Raw genomic sequence first — 24255 nt, 5'->3', positions numbered from 1 at the left:
CAATACAGCAACCTTTTCCCTGGGCCACTTTTCCAAACATTCCCCTAGTACCATCTCCCAGGTACCTGATCGTATCGATCCTGCTTCAGCACAAGTACGATTTCCTTTTTGCAGTTCTCCAGCAACGCACTCTCTCCTCACAAGCCTTCCCCCTTAAACCAGCCTTAATTGGCTGCAGGGGTCTGATTAGCCTTCTGATTCAGGCAAGCCCTTAACTAGCCTCTGGTGCCTGCCTTCCGTGATCATGTGGCCAGGGGGGGATGAGAGTGCTGCAGGGCCCAGGCAGCACAATTTTGCAGGCCCCCCCCCCTTTGACACGGCACAAGTGCTGTGGCACCACAGGGCATGCACAGGACCTCTGGAAGTGCAGGGCCCGGGGCAGCCGCCCTGCTCGCCCTGCTGTAAATCTGCGGCTGCATGTGGCAGCAGTCTCTGGGGCTAGACTGGCATGATTTTGCGGAAATGCTTTTAATGGAAAAGTTTTTCCGTTAAAAGTATTTCTGCAAAAGAGCATCTAGATTGGCACAGGTGCCTTTGCGTAAAAAGTGCTTTTGCGCAAAAGCATGCGTGGCCAGTCTAGACACGATTGTGCGCAAGAAAGCCCCGCTCGCCATTTTCGCCATCGGGGCTTTTTTGCGCAAAACAGTTCTTCCCTGTCTCCACTGGCCCTCTTGCGCAAAAGCATTTGCGCAAGAGGGCTTTTTCCTGAGCGGGAGCATCACTGTATTTGCGCAAGAACACTGACAATCTTACATTAGATCATCAGTGCTCTTGCGCAAATTCAAGCGGCCAGTGTAGACAGCTGGCAAGTTTTTGTGCAAAATCTTGCCAGTCGAGACGCACCCCGGGAGTTTATTCAGGAAAAAGAAAACTATCAAGAGCCCTGGCTTTGCCTCCATCTTTGGGGGAAGATTCCTCATTACCAGGGCTGCACACCATTCTTATAATCTCTGTGAATGGTGGGCAGAGAGTAGGGTTGGAGCACTGCCTGATATCTTTAACCAGCAACCAGGAAACATTTTTCATTGAATTCCTTGTGAGCACAGATATGTCTCAGCTTCCTCCTGTAGCTCCCACCTACTTCCTGAGAGACTGTACCAGTAGGCCCTTCTCAGAGTAGATTAATCAGCCCCAGCCCAACTGTCCAGGAGAGGGAAATGCAGGCCAAAGGCCACAAATCCACATCAGGCCCTAGACAGAGGCATCTGTTGTCAGGCTGTTTTTTGTCTGGACATAGGTGCAGGCAGAGGAGCCAGGAACTGAACCACATTGCCAATGCCAACATTGTATTTATGCATCGTCCTAAGTGTTGCTGGGTATTGCTAAGCTATTCCAATTCTAGCTGCAGAGTAATGAAATATCCTACATTCAACTTTATGGCATAGCACAAGCTCTCTAGCGTACCTTGCTGCTGCCTATACATAAGCAGCAGCTTAATATGCTGCTCTTTGAGTGCACAGCTCAGCCTACACAAGCAATGAAACGTCCAACCCTCTAAAGCAGTCAGTACATCAGTTTGTAAACTGCATTGTAATGTTAACACAGTTTTCAATGCAAACTATTTAAATTCTCAGGGGCTCCCTGGTCCTGTTTGCAGGCTGGGAGAATCATGCAATCTCTATCTTCATCAGTCAATGTCAATGTTCCCTCAAATCTTTGCCATCCACGTGCAGATTTTTTTCCATCCATGTGTGGAAAAATTTGTATGTGCACTGAGGAATGTGCAAATATGCACCACTAACAAACACAAAAACTAGGTGTGGGCGCTCTGCTAATCAGCTGGGTAGTATCTGGATTTCTCTTGAGCAACCACACAAGCGCACAGCTTACAGGGAACACTGGTAAGAGTGCCAAAGAGCCAGTCTGAAACAGATGGGTAAGAAGATGCTATGTCTCTCTCTGTATTGCTGTATTAGATTTCTGGATTCCAAGAAATGAAGCAGCGTTAAGTTGCAACTTTTCAGGAAGAGTATTTAGGTTTTATTTTTAACTGTGTATGCCAGGAACATAAAGTAACTGTCCATCTGTCAAGATAAACAATTGAAATTAAGCATGATGAAATGTTATCAAATCTGCAGTCTAGCATTTATGAATTTGGGCCTCTAACTGCTGTATCAAGCAAGACAGCCATGATTAACCATTACACAGCTGGCTTCAGACCAGTGTTAAGTGCCTCATGAAAAAACAAAAACTCACAGCTGTTCTTAAATTCAGATGTATTTTATTTTATTGAAGACAGACAATTCCCAAGTACTATGCTGTGTGTGGAGGAAAAAAGAAATTTAAATACTAGATATGCAAGGCAAGCTGACAGAAACCCTTTGCCTCAAACTATTCAGTGGTCCAGGCCCAAACACATATTGCAATTGCTCTTGTAATCAGTTGAATGCAGCAATGACTGTTTGTAAAGCAAATTATACAATTTTCATTGTCAATTTACAAGAGGAAAAATAAATATTTGAGAGGTTTTATTATACATTAACACTTCAGTAAAAAGTGATAGCTGTTGTGTTGCCATGACAGGCTCTCTTATGAGGTACAAATTTAAGAACATGCCTACATATATAACAGCTTTTCTAAACTATAACTATGGAATACATTACAGAGGACAGACATCAGCCAATAGAGGATAAGGATTATCTGAGAAGTCAATTTTGAAGGCAAGTATCACAAATGTACTTACTGTTGCTAAATACAAAAGAGTTAGTGGTCTGTAATATGTAATAAGGTTTTTGCCATCTACAATTCATCTTATTTGAATATAGCCACATATAGGCTCACGGTGTCAGGCAACAAAGATTAAGCATTTTAGTACATCCTTGCTACCTCACACTCAACTAGCACCTCAAGAATGCAAGGACCATTGCAAACACTTATACATTTCATGCTTACTACCTGAAGCATGCATTTTGTAGAATTTGTGCATTATATGCATTTGCTCCTTTAAGATTATTGTGCAATAAAATTCTTAATAAAAAACCTGCAATTTTTTTGTGTGTATAAAGTTACTTACAACATCGAGGTTTGGCAGGTTTGAGCACGATTAAATAAAAGCTGTACTTGTGGTTTGCCCTTAACTGCCATATACAGACTTTATGCCATTGATTTGGCTGGTAAAGAAAAAATGGCAACAATGTAAAGGTTCTAACAGTGAGGGAAAAAAAATCAGTTCATGTGCACTACTGTTTACTTAAAAATATATACTGTATATACACACATTTTAAGATGGCACAAAGGTTTTGTACAATTGGATGCATCAGTGCAAATACATGCATATGAGGTACTAATTTACTCAGGCCAGATGTAATTATGTATACAATCACTCTCCTAATCTGATGGCAGATTAGTACTGAATCAATGACAACATGGCTTATGAGCAGTTTCAGTATCAGAGTAACCACTAACATTTAATCTTTGAAATATCCATACCTCAGACTGCTCATTTTAGAAGACACATTTTGCACTGTTACAGCACTTGGTTTCTATTTTAAGATTTTGAACTTGTTGATTGTGAAGATTTAAAAACTGCATGTAAACTGGAATAATAATTATAACTGGCCTAACATTTTAACAGGATTTGAAACTCTAGCAAGAACTGTCATGGAATAGGAACATAGTTATTGCTCAAAAAAAAAGGAAGGCATAGATCGCACTGCTCCAATGGTAAAAAATCAAATACACAAAGCAGCATCCTGCCTGGAGTCAACTTGTGCATACTTAAGCATTCGTTAAGTTATCTAAGCCATTTGTTTCCACATGGCTATTACGGCATTTACACAGAGATGCGGAACTGAAGTGGCTAACAGTGGGACATATGCAGAATTTCAGTTCTGGTAACTCTTCCTTTAGGCTTTCCAGCTGCTCTACCTGGAATATATTCGGTTGTTCAGGCATCCAATCGTATATCCTGAATAAAAGAGAAACAAGTCTGTAAGAAGTGGTTACAGAAATTATTCTACATGAAACTACTGTTTAATTTCTGGTTTGTCTGCCTAAGAGTGAAATTAGGTTGCTAGCACCTCTATATATTTGTACTTAACATCTGAAACTTGTCTCTCAATCAGGGGTCGGCAACCTTTTCAAATCAAAGAGCCAAACTACATCAACGTTCGGAGCAAATGGTCAACAAAGCCGTATAAGAATGTCCATTTGCATGACTGAAAATATTCAGCTTAATATCAGTGCTGACATTAAATGATTAATAATAGCATAAATGAAACACTGTACTCAGACTTTATTTAATGGGACTGCTGCTGCATCTTTTCATGCATATCTTTGAAGTTTACATCATAACTGGCCAAATCTAGCTTCATGCACCCATTCAGGGTGCGTCTACACTGCAACGTTTCAGGAAAACCATACTTGTATCCACACTGCCACTGAGTTCTTTTGACAGAAAGTGGAAAGAACGGAGGGGTTTTTTGGACAGTGGTAAACCTCATTCTACAAGGAAGAAGCCTTTTTCCAAAAAAGCCATATGTGGACACAGAAAAGGAAGTTTTCAAAAGAAGAGGCCTCTAGGAAATAACAGGTTCCCTGGTGGCCACTCTGTCCACACTAATCACAACTTAAATGCAAGATAAAAAGCACATCGCTTTGTTGTTGCGCTTTTGCTGTGTGGACGCTCTTTCGAAATAAGCTTTTTGAGAAGATCTCTTCCAGAGAAGATTCTTCCAAACGAAGCTTGCAGTCCAGATGTAGCCTCAGGCTGTCTTCTGTCAGTCTTCTGTCAGGGGGCTGGGATGTGGGGATGCAGGAGTCTGAGGATGTAGGAGTATGAGGGACTCATGGCAGAGGGTTCAGGTGTATGAGCTCAGGTTTGGGATGTATGGGGAAGTGTTATGATGCTGTGGCCAAATGGGGCTGGGCCCCAATTGGGGACTCACTGGCCAGGCTTCATTTTTAAATAAAGTAAAATATTATGTCCAACAAAAAAGGTTTCAACATAGTCTTTATTTATGGCAGGGGTGGGGAAACTTTTTTGGGTCAGGGGCCACGGAGTTTGGGTGAAGGAGGCAGTTGTGACTCAAGGCATGGGATAGTGGTGCAGGAAATTGGATTGTGACCTAGGGCAGGAGAGGATTGTGTTCTGGGGCAGTAGATTGGGGTGAAGGTACTGGGAGGAGGTATGGGAGCAGAAGAGGGGCAGAGGGTTTGGGTTATGTGGAGTAGGGAGAGGGAGGGGCTGGGGTGCCAGAGGCAGGCTCTGGCCGAGAGATTTCCCAGTGAGACTCCAGCCCGGCAGGTTTCTTAGGAGCCTGAGGGGAGGGCAGACTGAAAAACAGGCAGCATGCGAAGCACCAAACAGGCAGCTTCCACTGACCAGAAACGGGCCAATGGGATTGTGCTGGGGGGTGGGAGCATCCGTGAAGCACCATTCCCTGCTCCCCTCCTGGCTCACAGTTTGTGGAACACAAACAGTCCAGCAGTTGCTTTTCTGAGCAGCTGACAGGGGTGGGGCAAGCAGGGGAGCCTGCCTGAAGCTCCCTGCTGTATTCATGGGCCGGATTGTTTTGCCCAGGCCTGCTGTAGCACCAGCGCAGTTTCCCTGCTGTGGGGGGAGCAAGGTGGTGGCTGGAGCTTCAAGAGAGCCATATCTGGCTCCCTAGTGGGTCATCCTTGGCTCATGAGCCATAGGTTGCTGATCCCGGCTTTTAATCGTATGCTGCAATATAAAGTAGTAGTCCTTTATCAGCATGGTTAAGTTTTTGCCGGCAAAGACACTCCAACCCAGTGGTGGATGGGGGGCGGGAGTTGCCTCTCTAACTGGGCTAGAGTGGCCCTTTCCTCCTTCCCCCACTTCCTTTAATCGGTTAGCTGGTTAAACAATATGTTTAACTGGTTAACCAGTTAACAGGATTGTACATCCCTACCACTAACATTCACTTTTTCTGAGGACAGGACTTTACAGGTGTACAGGTAGTCCCCGGGTTACGTACAAGAGAGGGACTGTAGGTTTGTTCTTAAGTTGAATTTGTATGTAAGTCGGAACTGGTACATATTGTAGGGGAAACTCTAGCCAAACATTTCTCCAGAGCTCAGTTTTATTCTCCTACACCTCACTTCCCTCAATCCTTTATTCTCAAGCTGAGGTGTCTGCTGAGAAAAGCCACTCCGTGTCTCCCTGGTCTGCTGGGGGGGGGGGGGGGGCGCTAGCTTCACGTCTCCCTGGTCTGCTGGAGGGAAGCAGCTAGTGTGGGGTTGCCTCACCCCGTTTGTAAGTAGGGATCCGATGTAAGTCAGATCCATGTAACCCAGGGACTGCCTGTATTAATTTAGATGGAACACATGAGCCAAAGCTATCAACATAATCCAGTCATTTCCAAAATTAAACAGTGTTAACAAGAAGCAATTGGCTTAAATTGCAGCAAGGGAGGTTTAGGTGGGACATTAGGAAAAACTTCCCAACTATCAAGGTGGTGAAACACTAGAATAAATTGCCTATGGAGGTTGTGGAATCTCCATCACTGGAGATATTTAAGAACAGGTTAGACAGACATCTATCAGGGATTATATAGCCTGTGCTAGGTCCTGCCATGAGGGCAGGGGACTGGACTTGATGATCTCTTGTGGTCCCTTCTAGTTCTAGTATTCTATGAATAAATTGTTTTAGATCATCATCATCATGATCTGCAGCTTCTTTTCTAGATTACAGACCTTGATGATTACACAGAACTTGAAAACTATACTTTGGAATATACAGACAAGGTGTGTGATGCAGAATAGAATATGAATGACCATTTATATCATTAATACCAATATTACAAAGTTGCAATGAATATTATATCAGCTCTGCCACGCAAGGTCTCAGTGGAAAGGACATGATTTCCTAAATAGGATATGGTTGTTTATATGCCTATTTCATCTTTGTATCATGTTATTAATGCGTGGTAAATTGATCTCAATCTTGTGCTGTGTATCTAGGTGACATTTCTCGACAGACTGGCAGCAGCACTACCCAGCCTGCTTGATGGCTATCAAAGGCAATCGGTTGTACAACGAACCCATTAAATACAAGGCGTAGCCCTGGCTTAAGTCAACAGAACATGCATAGGGACATGCCTATGGACAGAGGACTCCAAATACTTTTCCATGCCCATGTGCTGTGAGCTTGCATTTGGGACAAAGAATGTGTAAGCCACATGGATGAGAATATTTTAAAAACATCTCGCTTCTCACCTCTGGAGTAACTTCTCTACAAACTGCAGATTTGAACCAAGAACTGATAGATCCGCCCAAAGCTTTAGTACAATCTAAAAGGGATTTTACAAGCCAACAAACTCAAAAATTCTTCTAAGAACCTGATATATGACTCTGAAGTCATATGTATCTGATTGCTTTGACCATTTAACAACTCTTCTCATTCTTTTATTTTAAATCTGATTTAGATACTAAAGGATTAACCAGCAGAGTGGAATTTTGGGCAAGATCCAAACTAGTGTTAATATGGTAATGTGGCTGGCCCATTGAATCAGAAGAACGTTTTGTATAGCAAATAGCATTTTAAGAAATGTCTCATCTTACTGGACCTATCTGCTGATTGGAAGCTAGAATTTAGAATACAATAAATGGAGCTGTGTAATTCCCTTACTCCCACCCTGCTTCTTGATAAATCGGTGTGGAGGATTAGGAACACAGTTTGTGACTGGTTGGAGACCAACTGCAGTGTCAGCCACCAGTTTTGGGAGAATCTGTTTTTTGCAGACTACCCTTCCCTTGGCATTTTCAGGGTGGGCTACCCTAGGCGCCTCAGGTCACAATATGGACCTGAGTATTGTTCTAGGGCAGATGGGGGCCACATCTGGCCTGCCAAACCCTTCTGTCTGGCCTCCTGCCTGGGGAAGGCTAGCTCCTGGCCCATCTCCTGCTGTCATCTCTCCCCCATAGCCTCAGCTCCCCCAGCACTCAAGTGGCATGCTTGCTGCAACGCCAGCCCCGGTGCTCCAGGCGGTATGACTATAACTCAGGCTAGGCATTACAGCTGTAGCACTGCCAGCCACTATAGCATGGTCAGGGGGCAGAAGTCAGTCAGAGGAAGAGAAGCGGGTGTGGGTGTTGAATAGGGGGTGGGAGGTCTTGGGGGGACAGGAAGCAGAGGGATTTGATGGGAGAGGCGGGGGTATTTGGTGGATAATGGAGGGCAGGGAGTTACATAGGGCACAGGAGCCAGGCTACACCTGGCTGTTTGGGGAGGCACACAGACTTCCCTAGCCTTCCGTATATGGCCTTCCATATAAATTTCTGAACCCTGATGTGGCCCCTGAGGCCAAAATGTTTGCCCACCCCTGTCTAAGATCTAGTTTAATAATTCACTATCAGGCTGATTACATTGCCTTTGCAGTGCAATCAGTCTCTGAAGACTAGAAAGAGTACCTTATATTACTCCAGAGTCTTCTAAAATTCAGAAGTAGCCTTGTCTAGCTCCTTGATGGCAAGAACAGTAGTGAGTACACAAGAATCTACAGTTCTGAAAGTCGATTTTGTTAAATAGAACAATCTGAATGTATTACACTTACTGTCTTCAACAAATACAGAAAACAGAAGGTAAGCAAACTTTACCACATCTTGTATACAAAAGTTTAAAAACCAATAATAAAAAATGCCAGTTAAATGTTAAGATTTATAAACTAGTTATCTTTTAGGAATCAAATGCATGACTACTCAAACTGGCCATCCATGTACTTGGCACCATCCTTTTGCAGAAGGAAAAGTTACCTATGTTTCACATTCAAATGAGTTTTAGGATGGTCTTCTCTTGAATTTGAGTTTACAAATAGACAGTCTAGATCTACACTGCAATGTAAAATCGGAAAGAGAAACAATTTGCAGTAAGCAAATTGCATATCTTTTTCCATTTTATTTTCAAAAGAGGCTCTTGAAATTGATGCCATGTAGACGTGCTAATGTCAAAAGAAAGTGCTCTTTTGACACATCCCTTATTCCTCATAGAGCGAGGTTTACAGGAATGGCGAAAGAGCACGTCTGCTTTTTTGAAAATTTTTTTTTTTTTTTTTTTTTTTAAAGCGGATGCTTTCCTTCAACGCAGTGTTGCTTTTCTGCAATACCTCCGGTATCCCAAAAAAGCAATACAATCTAGACATAGCCACACAGACCAAGGTGTTGTAATATCCATTCAATCAGGCCAAAAAATCAAAGTACAATCTATTCAAGATCAAGAACAAAACACATTTCATATGGTCACTTTAGGTACTATAATTCTAAAGAAATATTTGAAGAAATAAATACCTGTCATATATTAGCCCATTAACACCATATTCTCTCAACTTCTTCCTGTTCTCTGGGTCATTTGTATCATCACCCCAGCAGAAAATAACTAAACCTTTAGATTTGGCTTCTTGAATATATGATGGGTTCCTAAGTATGTCTTCAGTGTGTACATTAATTCCCTGTAAAATTAAACATTTAAGAAAATGCAAATATAATTTAGACTAAATACTCTTACAGTTCAGCTTTTTAAGCTTTAGATCACTGAAGTGTTTTGCAATTTTTAAACTAAAAAAAAAAAAAAAATCTTACAAACTCCGGGAATTAAATGCATTTTTAAAGACTTGCTTCTTTAACAACAGTTCAATATTCAAGAGGGCTGAAAACACATTCTTAGTATTTGGAAAATTACATTACTTTAACATGCTTACTACTAAATGTTCATGTATTCTTTTAACAGTTTGCTTGTCACCATATCTTACTTTTGTATTTTACAAGTCAGTTTATCACCAATTATGGAGTGCAGCAGTAAGTTAATTTCATTTCAGAGAACAACAAGAATGCAACAACTTACCAACAAATTTTCAAACTGTGCAAAGCTCATGGCAATAGGTGTTGTACGAGACCTGAGATCCATAAGTTCTGGATACACATCAGATTTTCCTTGTGTCAGAAACAACACAGGATACTTATTTTGCTTTTGCCGAACCCTACAGAAGAGTATGAAAATACAATATATAATTGCATAGCAAAACTATTTGTTACATGGATGAGAATATAAAAGCACAGTCACCATTCCCAAACTGTACTGACATGTAATATGTCAAGTATTAATAGATGATTAGGCAGTTTTGTGGACAGACAAGTCCATCTAGTCAGGTGGCTATGACTAAAGAAATAGCATGATTTTTCTCTCCCCTTTCTTCCTAAGCAAGGGGGATATGACTGCCCTGGATCTTAATTCCAGAAAGATAGTTTAGCATAGTGATATCTCCCTTTCCTGCATAGTACCATGCACAGTCTCATGTATGAACACATTCACTACTAATGACAAGAAGGGAATATTTTTACTTAATGGGCATTCAGTTAATCCTTTGTAGATGCAACATATAAATATTGCCATTCTTCCTCAATTTGTACAGCATACCATTATCCTTTTCACCACTTTAGAGATTTACATACTCTCACATTTCAACTGTTTAAGGTAAGTTAAAAGTATATGTTTCCCTCCCCCAAGTTTTCTATATATAAATTCTACTAGTGGGTAGTCTTCCATTGTTTTTTCCTTTTCAACACACACAATAGCAATCTTCAAACCTCATCAAACCACCTTGACCACTCTGCAGCTGGTTCACTAGCTTAACTATAAAATAGCAATAGGAGGAAGTAGTATTCTGAGTATGGTAACTTTTCAACTTTGACCCCACCTGTACTTTTCACTCTTCATAGCCCGCTCCTAACCAGCCCCTTTGTACCTTTCTTCCACTCTTTTTCCAAGGCTGTCCCTTATGTTTGGAAATTCATGGTCAAGTGATTGTCTTCTCTTTCAAGTATCTGCTTAAAACATTTCTTCTACACGGTATTTCATTAAGGAATTCTGCTATATCTACATATAAAGACTGATGTAGTGTGTTGATTGCTCTGTCCTAGACTAAGTTCCCTGCTCCAGGGTCTGTCTTGCTCAGCACCCAGCAAACCAACACACGATGTGCCACACAGAAAGCCAAATATCCAAGAACCGTATTCATGTAGTTTAAGCATTTTCATTTTTAAATCAGGTTTGTTGAAAATTTTCAATAGTTCTTTAATTATATGCATATTTAATTTGCATACACTAAGTAACTGCCAAATACAGATGTTGTCCCGTTCCAAGAAACCTAATGTGAAAAGAATTGGCTGTTACCGGACAAGTGTACGGTCTTGTAGCTGTCTGCATAGCAGCATATGGGCAGTGACATTACCCACAACTGTCCAGTAACTGAAGAGACGTTAGAGCTATTATCTGTCCCTAACTTTTCTTAGGTAGTATTGTGAACCACGGCATTTCAAACAAGTATTTTCTTGTTTTTATGTAAGCATGAGCACCAAGCAGCAATCCCTTAAATAATATTTTGCAAGTCTACCGCCCTGCTTTATATAGCAATTAAGAAACTGCAGTCAGTTTGGGTTTGCACAGGGCTAATGACCAACCCTCCTATCTACCTAACGGGTAAGAGCTATGTAATCAAGAGACACTAAATATTCTGTTCTCCAACTAAGAGGAAAGAACAATTCAACACATTGATGAAATGGCCAGGAAGCTGGTCCCAGGGGAAAGTGAAATCCCAGTATTAAAACAATAGGGAAAGGAACTTTTTTTTTTTTTTTTTTTTTTTAAGAAAATAAATATTTACTCAGATAACCACTGAGCCACTTAAACAATTAAGTCTCCCCCAATGTCTTTTTTCTTAATATGTTGCTGGATTTGTTTTTTATTTTGGGTACGGGTCAGATGGATGAAAGATCTAATTGCCTGTTTATTAACTGAATGCCAACACGCTTAAGTATAAACTCTAGTTACAGGAATAGCTTTAGTGAGTTTTCATTTGTGTATTAATACCTAAAGTGAAATCTATTGTGTCAAAAACTGTTTAAAGTTGAGTAGTAACTTACATTGTGCAAATGTCTGCATCAAATGAAGAATATATAATTCTCCTTCTTCCAGCATTTACTAGAGTAGTTTTTAGAATGACATCTAAGAAGAGATTCATATCAAAATAGGTTGCCAGGTTGCCATCCCATTTCCCATCCTATAAAAACAAAGATAAGTAATTGAACTACATCAGTGACTACTATAATTATTTCAAATGACAGGAGTCTTCATTACTTGAGTGAAAAAAGAATCAAGCTCATCAATATGAATTAAAATACAGTACTCTTTTCCAATTTACCAAGCCTTGTTTGCAACATTATAAGAGCCAGCTTTAAACAAAATTGTTCAGAAACATGCAGCTTTTAAATGAGTGTTATAAGTTATGTAACTTTAGAGACTTTTCAATATCACGTAACTCACGTGCTTACAGATAAGTAGTTGCCTATTCATTTGCAGATTCAGTGCCTTTGATTTTCTAGTTCTACAGCTAGTAAGGCACATGGTCAGTGAAACAAAAATTGCCCTTTAAGGTACGTCTAACACAGCAGTGTTATTCTGAAATTACAGACATTCTGAAATAACATAGTCCACATCTACACTACAAGCAGTGATTTCTACAATGTCAAAATAATGTCAAGCTGGAAGACTTCTTACTCCAACTCCTGTAACCCTCATTTTATGAGAAGTGAGGGAAGTCAGAGGAAGAGTGCTCTTCCTCAGACTTCCTGCTGCGTAGACAGCGCCAAAAACCAAAATAAGCTATTTCGAATTAAGCTACGCAACTGACGTAGCTGAAGTTGCATAGCTTATTTCAGCTTTAGCCCTGCTGTGTAAACATACCCTTACTATTCAAAAGGGAAAAAAATGACTGGGTAAGTCTATTACATTTGATTAAATAAAAACAGTAAAATAGTAGTTTAGGTCTGTGTCCTATGCAAGCTGACATCAAGGTATGCATTGTAGTCTGCAAAGTAACACAATGTATCAAAAATAAGGAACATTATAAATTGCTTACTCTTTGCTGGCAGATCCATTTTATTTCTATGTTATATCCAACATCTTCAGGGAGGGATTCCAGAACCTGGATGAATATTATAAAAAGGCATCAAATCACATGATGCCTATATATGCTAGTGGTAAGGATAATCACAGGACAAAAAATGCTGAACCCAGCAAGGGCCAACAACAAACATACAGCCAATTCTTTAACACTTAAAGGTACATTATCCTTTTTCTAGTGGGTCAATAGAATAATTAGCAAAACAGCATTATCTGCAACTAAATTCTTATGTACTAGCACAGGGGTGGGCAAGATGTGGCCAGCGGGCCAGATCTGGCCTGCCATGCCATTTCATGTGGCCTGCCCTGCCACACCCCCAGACCAATTGAAACCCAGGGGCAGGAGAGCATGCGAAGTCACCTTCCCCTGCAGGAGGGCACATGGCACCAGAGGAAACCACCAGTTGTTCAAAATGCCTGGCAGCTCCCTCTATACATCACATGCCCTAAGAGGGCCAACTGGGGCCGGGAGGTGGAGGAGCATGTGAAGTCTTCTCCCCCCGCTAGGGACATGCAGCATCAGAGGAAACAGCCAGCTGTTCAAAATGGCTGGCAGTTCCCTCTGTGTGCCGCGTGTCCCTGGCAAGGTTGTGGTGGTGGTGGGGGGAATGGACTCGCATGCTCCCTTGCCCAATGCGGGAGCGTGCAAAGCTTCCTCCCTCACCCGCCAACATGGTGCATAGAGGGAACAGCCCCTTTCAGCTGAGGCCCCACCCCTTCCAGGACTGGCTCACAATCACTATTAACATTGGTGAAGTAGCTCTCCTACAAAAATTATTGCCCACCCCTGTACTAGCACTTTGAGAAGTACAGTTACTTATAGTTTACTAATACTTAAAGAATTCATACGTTTTCTTTTTGGCTACTTATCACATATGTTTTTGTTATAAAACAAAAGAAATTGCCCTGATACGTGAAAAACAACAATTTCCCTGGTTAACAGGCAAAAGCTACCTGGCTCAGATAAAGATTCCTTTGGGTAAGCCAGTTTATTATTCTCATGTGTTCATGTCTGTGTCTCAGACAAGATAAAGATTTGTTACTTTCATTTGTATTTGCTGTAAAGGGCAAATAAAGCAATTTTTTTTCTTAAACTGCAGTTTAAGAATTATTACAGACAGAGTCAGAAACTATTTACCAGAAGAAAAAGCTAACAAACATAACTTTGACACAGGTAAGTTATTAATGGACTATATTGGAACTCTACTCGCTCAGTGCTATGCATGGCTATGCTAAGTAGCAGAAGGTAAGTGATAAATAAATTCAATTCTAAGGCTAAAGTTTGAGAAGTGGCCACCAGCTGTGAACGTCTCAAATTTTGGTGCTCAATTTGACACCCCAAGAGGTCTGATTTTCAGGAATGTTAAGCACCTGCAGGTACCAAAAACCTCTAGAATTGTGGGTGAACAGGATTTCTGAAAAGCAGGCCCTAGGTACCAAGTTGAGCACCTAACAGAGTCATCCACAATTAGTGGCCACTTTTGAAAGTTCTGGCCTATAGCCCTCTTTTACTGTGACTATACCCATTTCCTTGGCTCTGATGAGTGTAATGGCAGTGTTACAAGGAGAAGATAGAAAATTATTCTCCTTAACCTCTGACAATAGGACAAGAAGCAATTGGCTTAAATCATAGCAAGGGAAGTTTAGGTTGGACATTAGGAAAAACTTTGTCAGGGTGGTTAAGCACTGGCATAAGTTGCCTAGGGAGGTTGCGGAAACTCCATCACTGGAGATATTTAAAAGGCTAGACAGACATGTCAGGGATGATCTAGATGGGGGTGGGCAAGAGGCGGATAAGCACGCCAGATCCAGCCTAAGCCAAGCCACCAGATCTGGCTCTCAGCTGCCTTCCAGCACCCTTATTATACAGCAGCTGCAGCCGCTTTCAACAGCAGGCTGCTAAATGCTATGCAGTATAGGCATGGAGGAGAAAGCTTTGCAAGCTGACCCCACCTCCTAGCAAAAACCTCCATCCCCCATTGGCCAGTTTCTGGCCAATAGGAGCAGAGAAATTTTGTTAACAGCAGGGGCAGCGCGAGAAGCCTCTTCACTCCTTCCCTCTCTATGCTGGAGCAGAGCAACATGGAGTAGCCTGCCCAGCACACTGTCAGGGAGCCAGTCTCCAGTTCATGCAGAGTTGCTGGCTGGGAGCTGCCTAGGTAAGCACCTTCCAGCCAGAGCCTGCCTCTGGCACCCCACCTCTTCTATTCCCACCCCCACAACTGCCTACGACTCCCTCCTTCACAAACTCCCTCTCATACCCTGTACTCCAGTCTTCTATCCCAAGGTCCCTTCTACATCCCTCCTGCTGTCCCAGACCCCACACCCCCTCCTCAGAAGTGAAGCCCTTGACCACTTACCAAAATCTTGGAGTGGCCCCCCATTAAAAATTATTGTCCATCCCAATTTAGATAATACTTGGTCCTGCTATGAGGACAGGGAACTGGATCTGAAGACCTCTTGAGGTCCCTTATATTCCTAATGGTCTATGATGCACTATTGCTGGTAAACAGCTTCTTGGAAACTGCTGGGAAGAATTAATTAATTAGCTACCAGAGAGTTCCTATTGCAGAAAAACTCAGGATGATTTAGAAAGTGACTAGAAATGGGAAAAAAAAAATCTTCTGGATTTTTTTGGGGGGGAGGGAGTGTTCTCAAAATTGAAGCAGTAGATCTAACTATTTTGTGTTGGAAAGAGAAGAGTATTTGAATGCGGCTAATATTGTTATAGTAGCTATAGCATTTCAGTGCCCCAAACACATGTGCACATGATAGTAAAAAATAAGCTCCATTTTGAACCCTCTCCTAGTCCTGTGACTGTCTTTGAAAGTTCATTTTCAAGACTCCATTTCTCCATTAAGAATGCAAGGACCCAAAACTAAAAATATTTTTAAATGTCAATTTGCTTAGCATTACATGGCACTATGTTGTCTAGTTCTATATTGACTGCTGCTTACCGTCTGGAGAGATGGAAATGGTTGGTTCTCATAAACAGCATTTTCCTCCCCTTTAAAATATGCTGAAATTAAATAGAAAGGGCAAATAGCAGTATTGCCAATCCCCAAATTAGGAGACGGTCTTCAAAATCATGAGATTTTAAGACATTAACTCTCTTTAAAGATGGTTTCTGACTGAACTCCTCCCCACACTTCCAATAGATTTGTGACAAACACAGTCCTGCCAACTCAAATGTACAGCGAGTAATGGGATTTTGGCCCATGGTACACTAGCTCTTCCTAGAGTACTCACCAGAGATGGGTCCTCCTTGTGCAAAGGCAGGATGGGCAATAATTTTTGATTGGGGGTGGGGGGCGCACTCCAAGATTTTGAAAAGTGGTCTAGGGCCGCACTCTTCCATGATATTAATGGAGGTGCAGGGTCTGGGATGGAGGTTGGATGCAAGAGAGCTTGGGGGTAAGGAATTGAGGTGCAGGAGCAAGAGTAGAATCTGGGAGGGAGTTTGGGTGAAAGAGGCAATTGTAACCTAGGGCAGGGGACTGGGCTGCGGGATTTTGGAATGTGACATAGGGCAGGGAACTGGTGTGCAGGGGTTTGGGTTGTAACCTAGGGTAGAAGGGAACTGTGATCTGGGGCAGGGAATTGGGGTGCAGGCACTGGCAGGAGGTATGGGCTCAGGAGGGGGGGCAGAGGGTTTGGGTTATGTAGGGTAGGAAGACAGATGTCTGGAGGAGAGGGAAGGGCTGGGGTGCCCGAGGCAGACTCTGGCCAGGAGATTTACCAGCCAGCAGCCCAACCAGCCTACCTATGTGCTTGTGTGCATGGTGCTTCATGTGATGCCTGTTATTCAAACAGGCAGTTCCCACTGACAAGTTTCTGGCCAGAAGCTGTTCAATGTGATTGTGCTGGGGATGGTAGTTATGCCGGACGTCTTCCCCCCTGCACCCCCTTCCCTCGAGGCTCGAGTTTTTAAGAGAGAAACGACCTTGCAGCCGATTTTCTGAGCAGTGTGGGGGACAAGTAGGGGAGCCTGCCTGTGGCTCCATACTGCATCTGCGGACCCAGATTGTGTGGCTTGGCGGGCGAGATCCGGCCCATGGGCTGTATTTTGCCCAGGCCTGTGCTAAGGTTTGTAATAAACATACAGTAAGAGATTCATACCCTGAAGAGTTTACAATTTAGGGCAAAGGGTGACAAGGGAGTTGCAAGCTGAATTCAGAACTACCAGATTTCCATTAAATAGGAACACCTTTTAATCCCTGCTGAGCTGGACTTCATATTGATGACCTACAGTTTAAAGGCACCACTGCTTATTACCAATGTTCTTAGAGCATGTCCACAGTGCAATAAAAACATCCACAGCTAGCCCATGTCAACTGACTAGAGTTGCAGGGCTATAAAACTGATGTGGAAATCCTGGTTCAGGAACCTCATGAAGGGGAAGATCCCCAGGCCCCGTCCAAGCATAGATGTCTACATTGCAATTTTATTGGCCTGCAGCCCTAGTCCCCAGATCAGCGGACACGGGCCAGCCAGGGGTGTTTTATGGCAGTTTCTCTGCAGGTATGCTGACACTGCCATATAGGGAACTCTTTATCTTCAAGAATTTGAAAATCTCAATTTTCAATTAACAGGAACAAAACTGATTGAAAAATAAACATTTCAATGACAATATAAGTTCTTATGACAGAAGATAAAAACTTTTGTATTAGTACATACCATCGTGATCTTTTAATTTCAAAGCAGTCACATGAGACACCTAAAAAAAAAAATCACAAAACAATTATATTAAATTAACAAGCATGCTTTATCTGTAGAGAACTTATTATTTCGGTAAAGATTTTTTTTCCATCTGAATTCCCTTATATTTTAAAAAGTCTTCAAATCTGTCAAATATGCAGTTCTGGTAGGAAGGCAGACAAAACATTCTAACACACAGATCCTTTACAATTTGCCTATTTTAAGATTTAAAGGAAAAAGCTTTTAACAAAAATGAAACCAAAAAACTTGCATGTGAACAGAGAGAAGAGGGTATAACATAAAATTAAGGCTTGTAATGCACATTATGAACATTGCACCTTCACCTTATGTACTCAGTTTACAAATGGCTGTAATGTGCATTCCTGAAAACATATCTAGTCTGTCTTTACACTTCCTGTACTTTGGGCCTACTACAAGCAGAGGAATGACAGCAGTTAATGGGATGGGGCCATGCAGTGCTTTTTTGGGGGGCAAAATTGATGAGCAAAAAAAGCCGTGCTGGGGGGCCGAAATGCAGTCACAGCCCCTTTAAAAGCCAAAACACTGTGCTGGGAGCGCAAAACACCCAACCAAACAAACAAAAAACCCCACACCACACCCCGCCGTGCATTCTGAGCAGGCTTCTGGCAGGAGTTGAGCCAGCCCAGGAAAGCAGGTACCAGTATGCACGGGGGAAAATGCCATTCCTTTTCTGTGTGCCGGGAAAATAGGTGACCGTACACCATTCCAGGCCATACTGTCTCAAAAAAAGCACTGGGGCTCATGTATCTGATTTAGAATATGGTGAGGCTTAGGCTGAAACCCTACATCCATTCAATTTTTTTCTTTAAAGCTGAAGGGAAAAATTGGTAATTTAAGAAAGAAAGAAAAACTAAAATTCTCTTCTGCCACATCTTTCCTTGAGTCTGAAATAAGTAGTACAATCCTCATTTTTAACTCACGCTTCCCAGACTCATCTGCTGGTCTCTATTTTTCCAGCAAATAGATGCCCCTCGGTATCCATTGTGGCATCTTGCTCTCCAGTTCTGCCTGACCAGGTTAGAGTGGGCTATGTATCATTCCAAACCTTTGCCCTCAGACACAAGAGTCTAAATTAAGCCAGGATTATCTGATCTACCCTTGACAATTTTTCATAATGCAGACAACTCCCCCCCCCCCAAAATCTAATCTCAGTTTTTATTTCCCTCTTTCCCTCTCAGCAAAGTTTCTGAACTAGCAGTTTTAAATGAGTTCTAACACCATCTTTAGGCTATTTTTTTAAAACCTTATATTGTCATAATACTCAGTGTCCCTGAGTCATCATCTGGGACTGTTAAGTATGCTGTTCCATCTTTCCACCCAGTGTATATGAGTTGTAAGGTCAAAACAAGCAGTACACAAAGTAGCATTTGATCAGAAAATAAGTTATTTTTCTAAAAAAAAAAATTACACATTTAACGGAACAGTAAAAATACCTTTAAAAATCCTGTTAACTTGAGAAAAAAAATCTTAGTGCCAAATTTTAACGTACCCTCAGGCTTCATTAACTGTTATGCAAGCTTAGCACGTCTGAAAAATTAAGCTCTTAATCTCATCGTAAGAGTATCATAGTAGTGATATGGCCATTCAGATATTCATACAGATTTGGCCATTCCATTTTATCCTCCCTATTTCCAATCCCTTATATCTTTCTCTGAGAATATCCTTTCCTATTACATTTTTGGGGAAGTAAGCGATCCACTTAATCTACAGCAAAGAGGCAATTTGTGCGCTCAGTAATTCAAACAGTTTACTATTTAAACTCACATCTTGATATATAGCTGACCTTCCATAAAGAATGCCCTCTGCTAAATTAAAAGTAAAAAAATACAGTAATATGCTGTTAAATTACTTACTGTATACGTGCAGCACATTCAGAGCAGCAGCAAGGGCTCTTTTTAATGGCAACCTTCGTTTCAAAATGAAGACCCATTATCCAGTTTTAATACAAACATCTACTGTGCAGCAGCATATCAAACTATCCTATCATGACATTACCTTCAATAACTGCAGCTGGTCATATGAAAGTTCTTTTACTGGAATCTCAAACAATTCCAATGGCTCAGCATCAAATTTCTTGGAAAAAATATATAGTAGACATTAAATGTTGAAAATTCAAAATTAAGACAGACAAACACGGAAGCATTTAGTGAAGCACACTGACAAATATTATGTTTACTACTGCTATCGTTAAAATGGCATTTCATTAGTTTGTGGGTGAGGCTAGTTTTCCCAGGTGACAGCATAGGCACTTTGATGTACAAAACGGTAACTGTCTTAGTGCACTTATGGCAACTGTAAGATTTGCATGTACAATTTAGGACTTACTTTTCAAGTACTCACATATGCACTATGCTGTCCTGTGCATTATTAAAAATTATTATAACTGCTAGCATTTATTCATTAAAAAAAGATTAATAAATTAATGGTATTCTGCATTCAACCTGAAGTTCACAAGCTGGAAAGTGTACAATAAAAATTCTAAAAACCCAAAACCTCATTAAAATGAAAATTTGGAAGGGTTGTCAAACTTCTCAAAAACCATAGAGAACACATGTCTTAGTGTCCAAAGAAATTCTTTCAAGACACCTGCAAGTCTCCATTTTAATTTCAATTATTTCCCCAATAAAAATTTTGTTCAAGTATTGCTATACTGATTTAGGACATTTTCTACACCCACTTCATTAATCATAAACTGAGTGTATATTTCATGCCAACCACAGTTCAAGTCCAAAGCTTGTCATATGTCAGGTGACCACATTTCAATCTAAGCATGAGGAGTTGATAACATTTTACTCAGTACAAAATGCTTGCTCAAGCTTTTCAAAGGAAAGGGGGCACAGATCTGACAAGCTCTCCACCTTCACCTCCTTTTTCTCTATGGCTGTCAAACTGTAGAGAGAAGAAAAGCAAGGGGACAGAGTTCAGCTTCTCTGAACTCTCCTGCTGACCATGTTGACAGATCCAGTGAGACAACGTGGTACATCAGCATTTCGTGACTAAAGTTGTGCCACAAAAGTGCCCCATTACTGAAGTTAGAGTTCAATAGAGCACTGTTGAACTCACCTTATACAGAAACAATATTTAATGGGCTACATACTATGAAACTTGGGAGGTTTAAAGAGAAATTCTACAAGTCTGCTGTAAGACTGTTCTCCTCAGTGAATTTCTATCAGAATCAGAATGCACTACAACTGTGTTGCTCACCCAGTGAGTCACGTAAAAGGGTCTTGAGAATCTCACCCTTAGGGTACTTCTAGACTACATGCCTCTGTCGCCAGAGGCATGTAGATTAGGCTACCCGACATAGTAAAATGAAGCGGTGATTTAAATAATTGCCGCTTCATTTAAATTTACATGGCTGCCACGCTGAGCCGACAAACAGCTGACCAGATATAGCCGACAAACTGCTGACCAGCTGTTTGTTGGCTCAGCGCAGCAGCCATGTAAATTTAAATGAAGCGGCGATTATTTAAATCGCCGCTTCATTTTACTATGTCGGGTAGCCTAATCTACATGCCTTTGGTGACAGAGGCATGTAGTCTAGACGTACCCTTACTGTGAGAAAGCAATAGAAAGAATTATTTTGATCATAAGACTTTGGGAATCCAGGCAGTCACTGAAGCAGCAGCTGCTTCCAGGACCACGCTTCCTGCTGCTATCACTTCTGGCCTGGCTCCATCCTTTCTGGCCTACCACCGAGTTCAAAAGCAGTTCTTTAGCCCCATATTTGCCTCCCCACATAATGGTAAGTACTAATACAGGTAAGCAGTGCTTCAAGGAGCTGAGAAGGCAAAAAAAAAATCCAACTTGTGATAATCTATTACAGCCACAAAGGGTTGCAAGATATAGCACACTACAGGAATTTTCGCATTTTGTGGGTCATGATCTAAGAGGTTAAGTACCACTGCATTATAGCATGGAAGAAACTATTTCAGATCATATCTTTAAAGTGTCCCTACTTTAAAGATAAAGAATTGCTATTAAATTAGCTCATATTTTAGCATATTTTCATACAAAACAGTCAGTTCCAATATATTAAAATTTCATTGTTTCCATTTTATACTTTTTCTGAGTTACCAAATTATTTTTACAAGACACCTTGGAGTTCCAGTAATGGTCACACTAACAGAAATATGGCCAGTACATTCATATATACCTTTTTCATAGCCATACAACAAGTGAGATCATGATATACAACAGGCACGTGATCCTTGGAAAGATGTACATCAAATTCCACAAATGCTGCCCCCTACAGAGAATACAGAAGGTAAGAGCTGCATTTACTATCACTCTACAACTGGAGAGCATAATACAATAATTACAGTAGCTAACAAAGTTAGAGTTCAATAGAGAACTACTGGCTATAAGTGGACCAAATTCTTCACTTAAACAATTCATAAACCATGTACAGGAAGAAATATTTAAATAGCAAGTATGTAAGTCTGATATCTATTCATTCAATCTCTTAAGGGTACAAGTGTATGTCAGAGTATTATGCACTCTTCATTGCAGAAAAGCCATGAGATGATACACTTTATATACTGAAATTTACACAGCTTTCCTGCTATTACCTATATGCTAAAGTCCGCTTAAAGGCATGATTCCAGATTTTGAAACTGCTGATGAGCCATCTGAGGATCAGTTAAATACATATGCAATAGCATCAAATAAATGTAAACCATTTGGATTGACCGAGCCGGTTACATTTTTTGTTACAGCTGCATAAAAACATTTAGAAAATTTGTTCCTTTTAAACAAGAAAGCATAGTCAATTATTGCTGGAATACCACTGAGTCTAGGAACTGTTCATGATTGTGTGGGGATTTGATGTTGAGTTTATTCAACATAATGTTGTGTTCTCCCAATAAGTAGGCCCCGATAGTGTAATATTGTGGGAAAAGCACCAGTTCCATAGTTTTAGTTTTAGTGCTTCCATATAGGAAGGGTGATCTGGCATCTCCTTTATGGTTTATATAATACATGCACCCAATATTGTCCATCATGACCTGTGTATGTATATGACTCAGCTGTGGAAGAAAGAAAGAGTACATGTGCCTGACCACTGAGTTCAACTAGGCTGATGTGGCATGTTTCAAAATGAGAGCATCTGGGATGCATCAGTAGTGAGGAGTATGAATGTAAAGAATTAACCTGTTACCTGGTAAGCATGCGGGATCATGGTTAACTGGGATTTTAGATCTCTGGTGTGGAGTAGAGATGGGGAGGCTGGGCAAACGCGATTCCCAGGTAGGCATTTGCTACGCTGATCCACTAATTCAAGGAGTGGTTGATCTTGGCATCTGCTGTAGTTTGTCTAGGCTGTCTACTTGATCTGTAAACTGAAGTGAACCATGACTGGAGACCCTCCTATGAAGTCTGGCAGAAGCTATCACTGATGTGCTTGTGGCCAAGTGCTACAGAAGATGAAGATGGTCTACCTGATAATGGCAGGGTGGACTGTCTCTAAAATATGAGAGAGGTTTTCCAGCATCAGATGGTATTGATGAGAGTAGTCTGATGAAACTCAACCAACCTGTCAAAGCTGTCATTTTGAGAGGAGAGGTGTGAAAAAGCAGGTTGTGATCCTGAAGGTTTCTGACAGGGGAACCTGAGCTTCTTTCGGGCTCATATGATCGCTGAGGTTAGTATTGTGAGGAATAGGGTCTGAATAAAGGTTGAGGATTATAATTTCTCTTCTGCCCAAACATGTAGCTTCTGAGCATTTGAAAAAATAGCACTGCAACCTTTTAAAGTGTGGAGGGAAGTGTCTGTCTTCTTAGCAAACAGTTTTGAAACTTCAAAAGAAAGGTCCTCCACAGTTGTTTGTACTTCTTTGGCAAAACAGGAGAAGTACAGCCAAGAGGCTTATTTCTTCAGTTGAAGGAGGAGTTGGATAAGGCATCTCCATAATCTGCCCACCACCTTCCTTTCAGTGCCTGAATCCATTACCACTTCTTTCACCTATCTTCTGATCTGGATCTTTGCTTTCAGAATTCTTTTCTGCCCAATCTCAAACTAAATGGCAGAATACCCGTATTGGGAATTCTAAATGAATACCCCCCAAATTAAATGATCTAATCTTTAAAAAAAGGTCAGAGGTACTAGCTCTCATTGAAAGTAAGACTAGATTTTAATATCAAACACTTTTTGAAAAAAAAAAAAAAAATCAGATTTAATTTTTCAAAATCATTTCCAAAAGCCAATTAACCTCTGAGGCCACAATCCAGCAAAGACATATGCAAATCAACTTCATATACCTGACCAGTTCCCAATGGATGAAACCCTGGCCTTAGGGAAGTGAGTGCAAATCTATCCACCGACAGAGCTAGAATCTTAAGTCATTGCCTTCAGTGGGCTATTCACATGCATAAAGTTAATCACATATGAGACTTTGTAGGGTTTGGGGCAAGTTCTCCATGTATTAGAAGCAATATCTGCAAAATTTAAGGTGGAAAGGTAAGCGAGGATGATCGTCTAAAGCAGTGCTTGTTAAACTTTAAGACCGAGGAACACCAAACAATGTTTTTTTAAATGAGGTACACCAAGGATTTTTTGCTGAGGAAAAAAAAAAGGGGGCAGGGAGTTATTGAGCCAAAAAA

The 24255-nt window shown here is 41.1% G+C and overlaps 1 protein-coding gene across 5 annotated transcripts in view; it reads right to left on the bottom strand.

Annotated features, from left to right (window-relative positions):
• Positions 1–2199: 2199 nt before the first annotated feature.
• The window catches only part of GPCPD1 (glycerophosphocholine phosphodiesterase 1), a 60723-nt gene continuing 38667 nt past the window's right edge, over positions 2200–24255 (bottom strand). For 3 of the 5 annotated variants that reach the window (XM_075925723.2, XM_075925724.2, XM_006135999.3), the window contains exons 12-20: positions 21813–21905; positions 19652–19729; positions 17594–17633; positions 15874–15935; positions 12873–12938; positions 11878–12014; positions 9800–9935; positions 9247–9407; positions 2200–3907 (exon numbers count right to left, since the gene is read on the bottom strand). In XM_075925723.2, the coding sequence (XP_075781838.2) occupies positions 3718–3907; positions 9247–9407; positions 9800–9935; positions 11878–12014; positions 12873–12938; positions 15874–15935; positions 17594–17633; positions 19652–19729; positions 21813–21905 (963 nt within the window). In that variant the 3' untranslated portion in view covers positions 2200–3717. Of the gene's footprint in view, positions 3908–8373; positions 8425–9246; positions 9408–9799; positions 9936–11877; positions 12015–12872; positions 12939–15873; positions 15936–17593; positions 17634–19651; positions 19730–21812; positions 21906–24255 lie in introns of all 5 variants that reach the window. The other 2 variants (XM_075925727.2, XM_075925726.2) reach the window with 2 other exon arrangements.

The sequence above is a fragment of the Pelodiscus sinensis genome, chromosome 3 (assembly GCF_052426305.1).
Source record: "Pelodiscus sinensis isolate ZL-2025 chromosome 3, ASM5242630v1, whole genome shotgun sequence".
NCBI lineage: Eukaryota > Metazoa > Chordata > Testudines > Trionychidae > Pelodiscus > Pelodiscus sinensis.
Note: the sequence above shows the minus strand (reverse complement) of the source record. Positions and strands in the feature narration are given on the sequence as shown.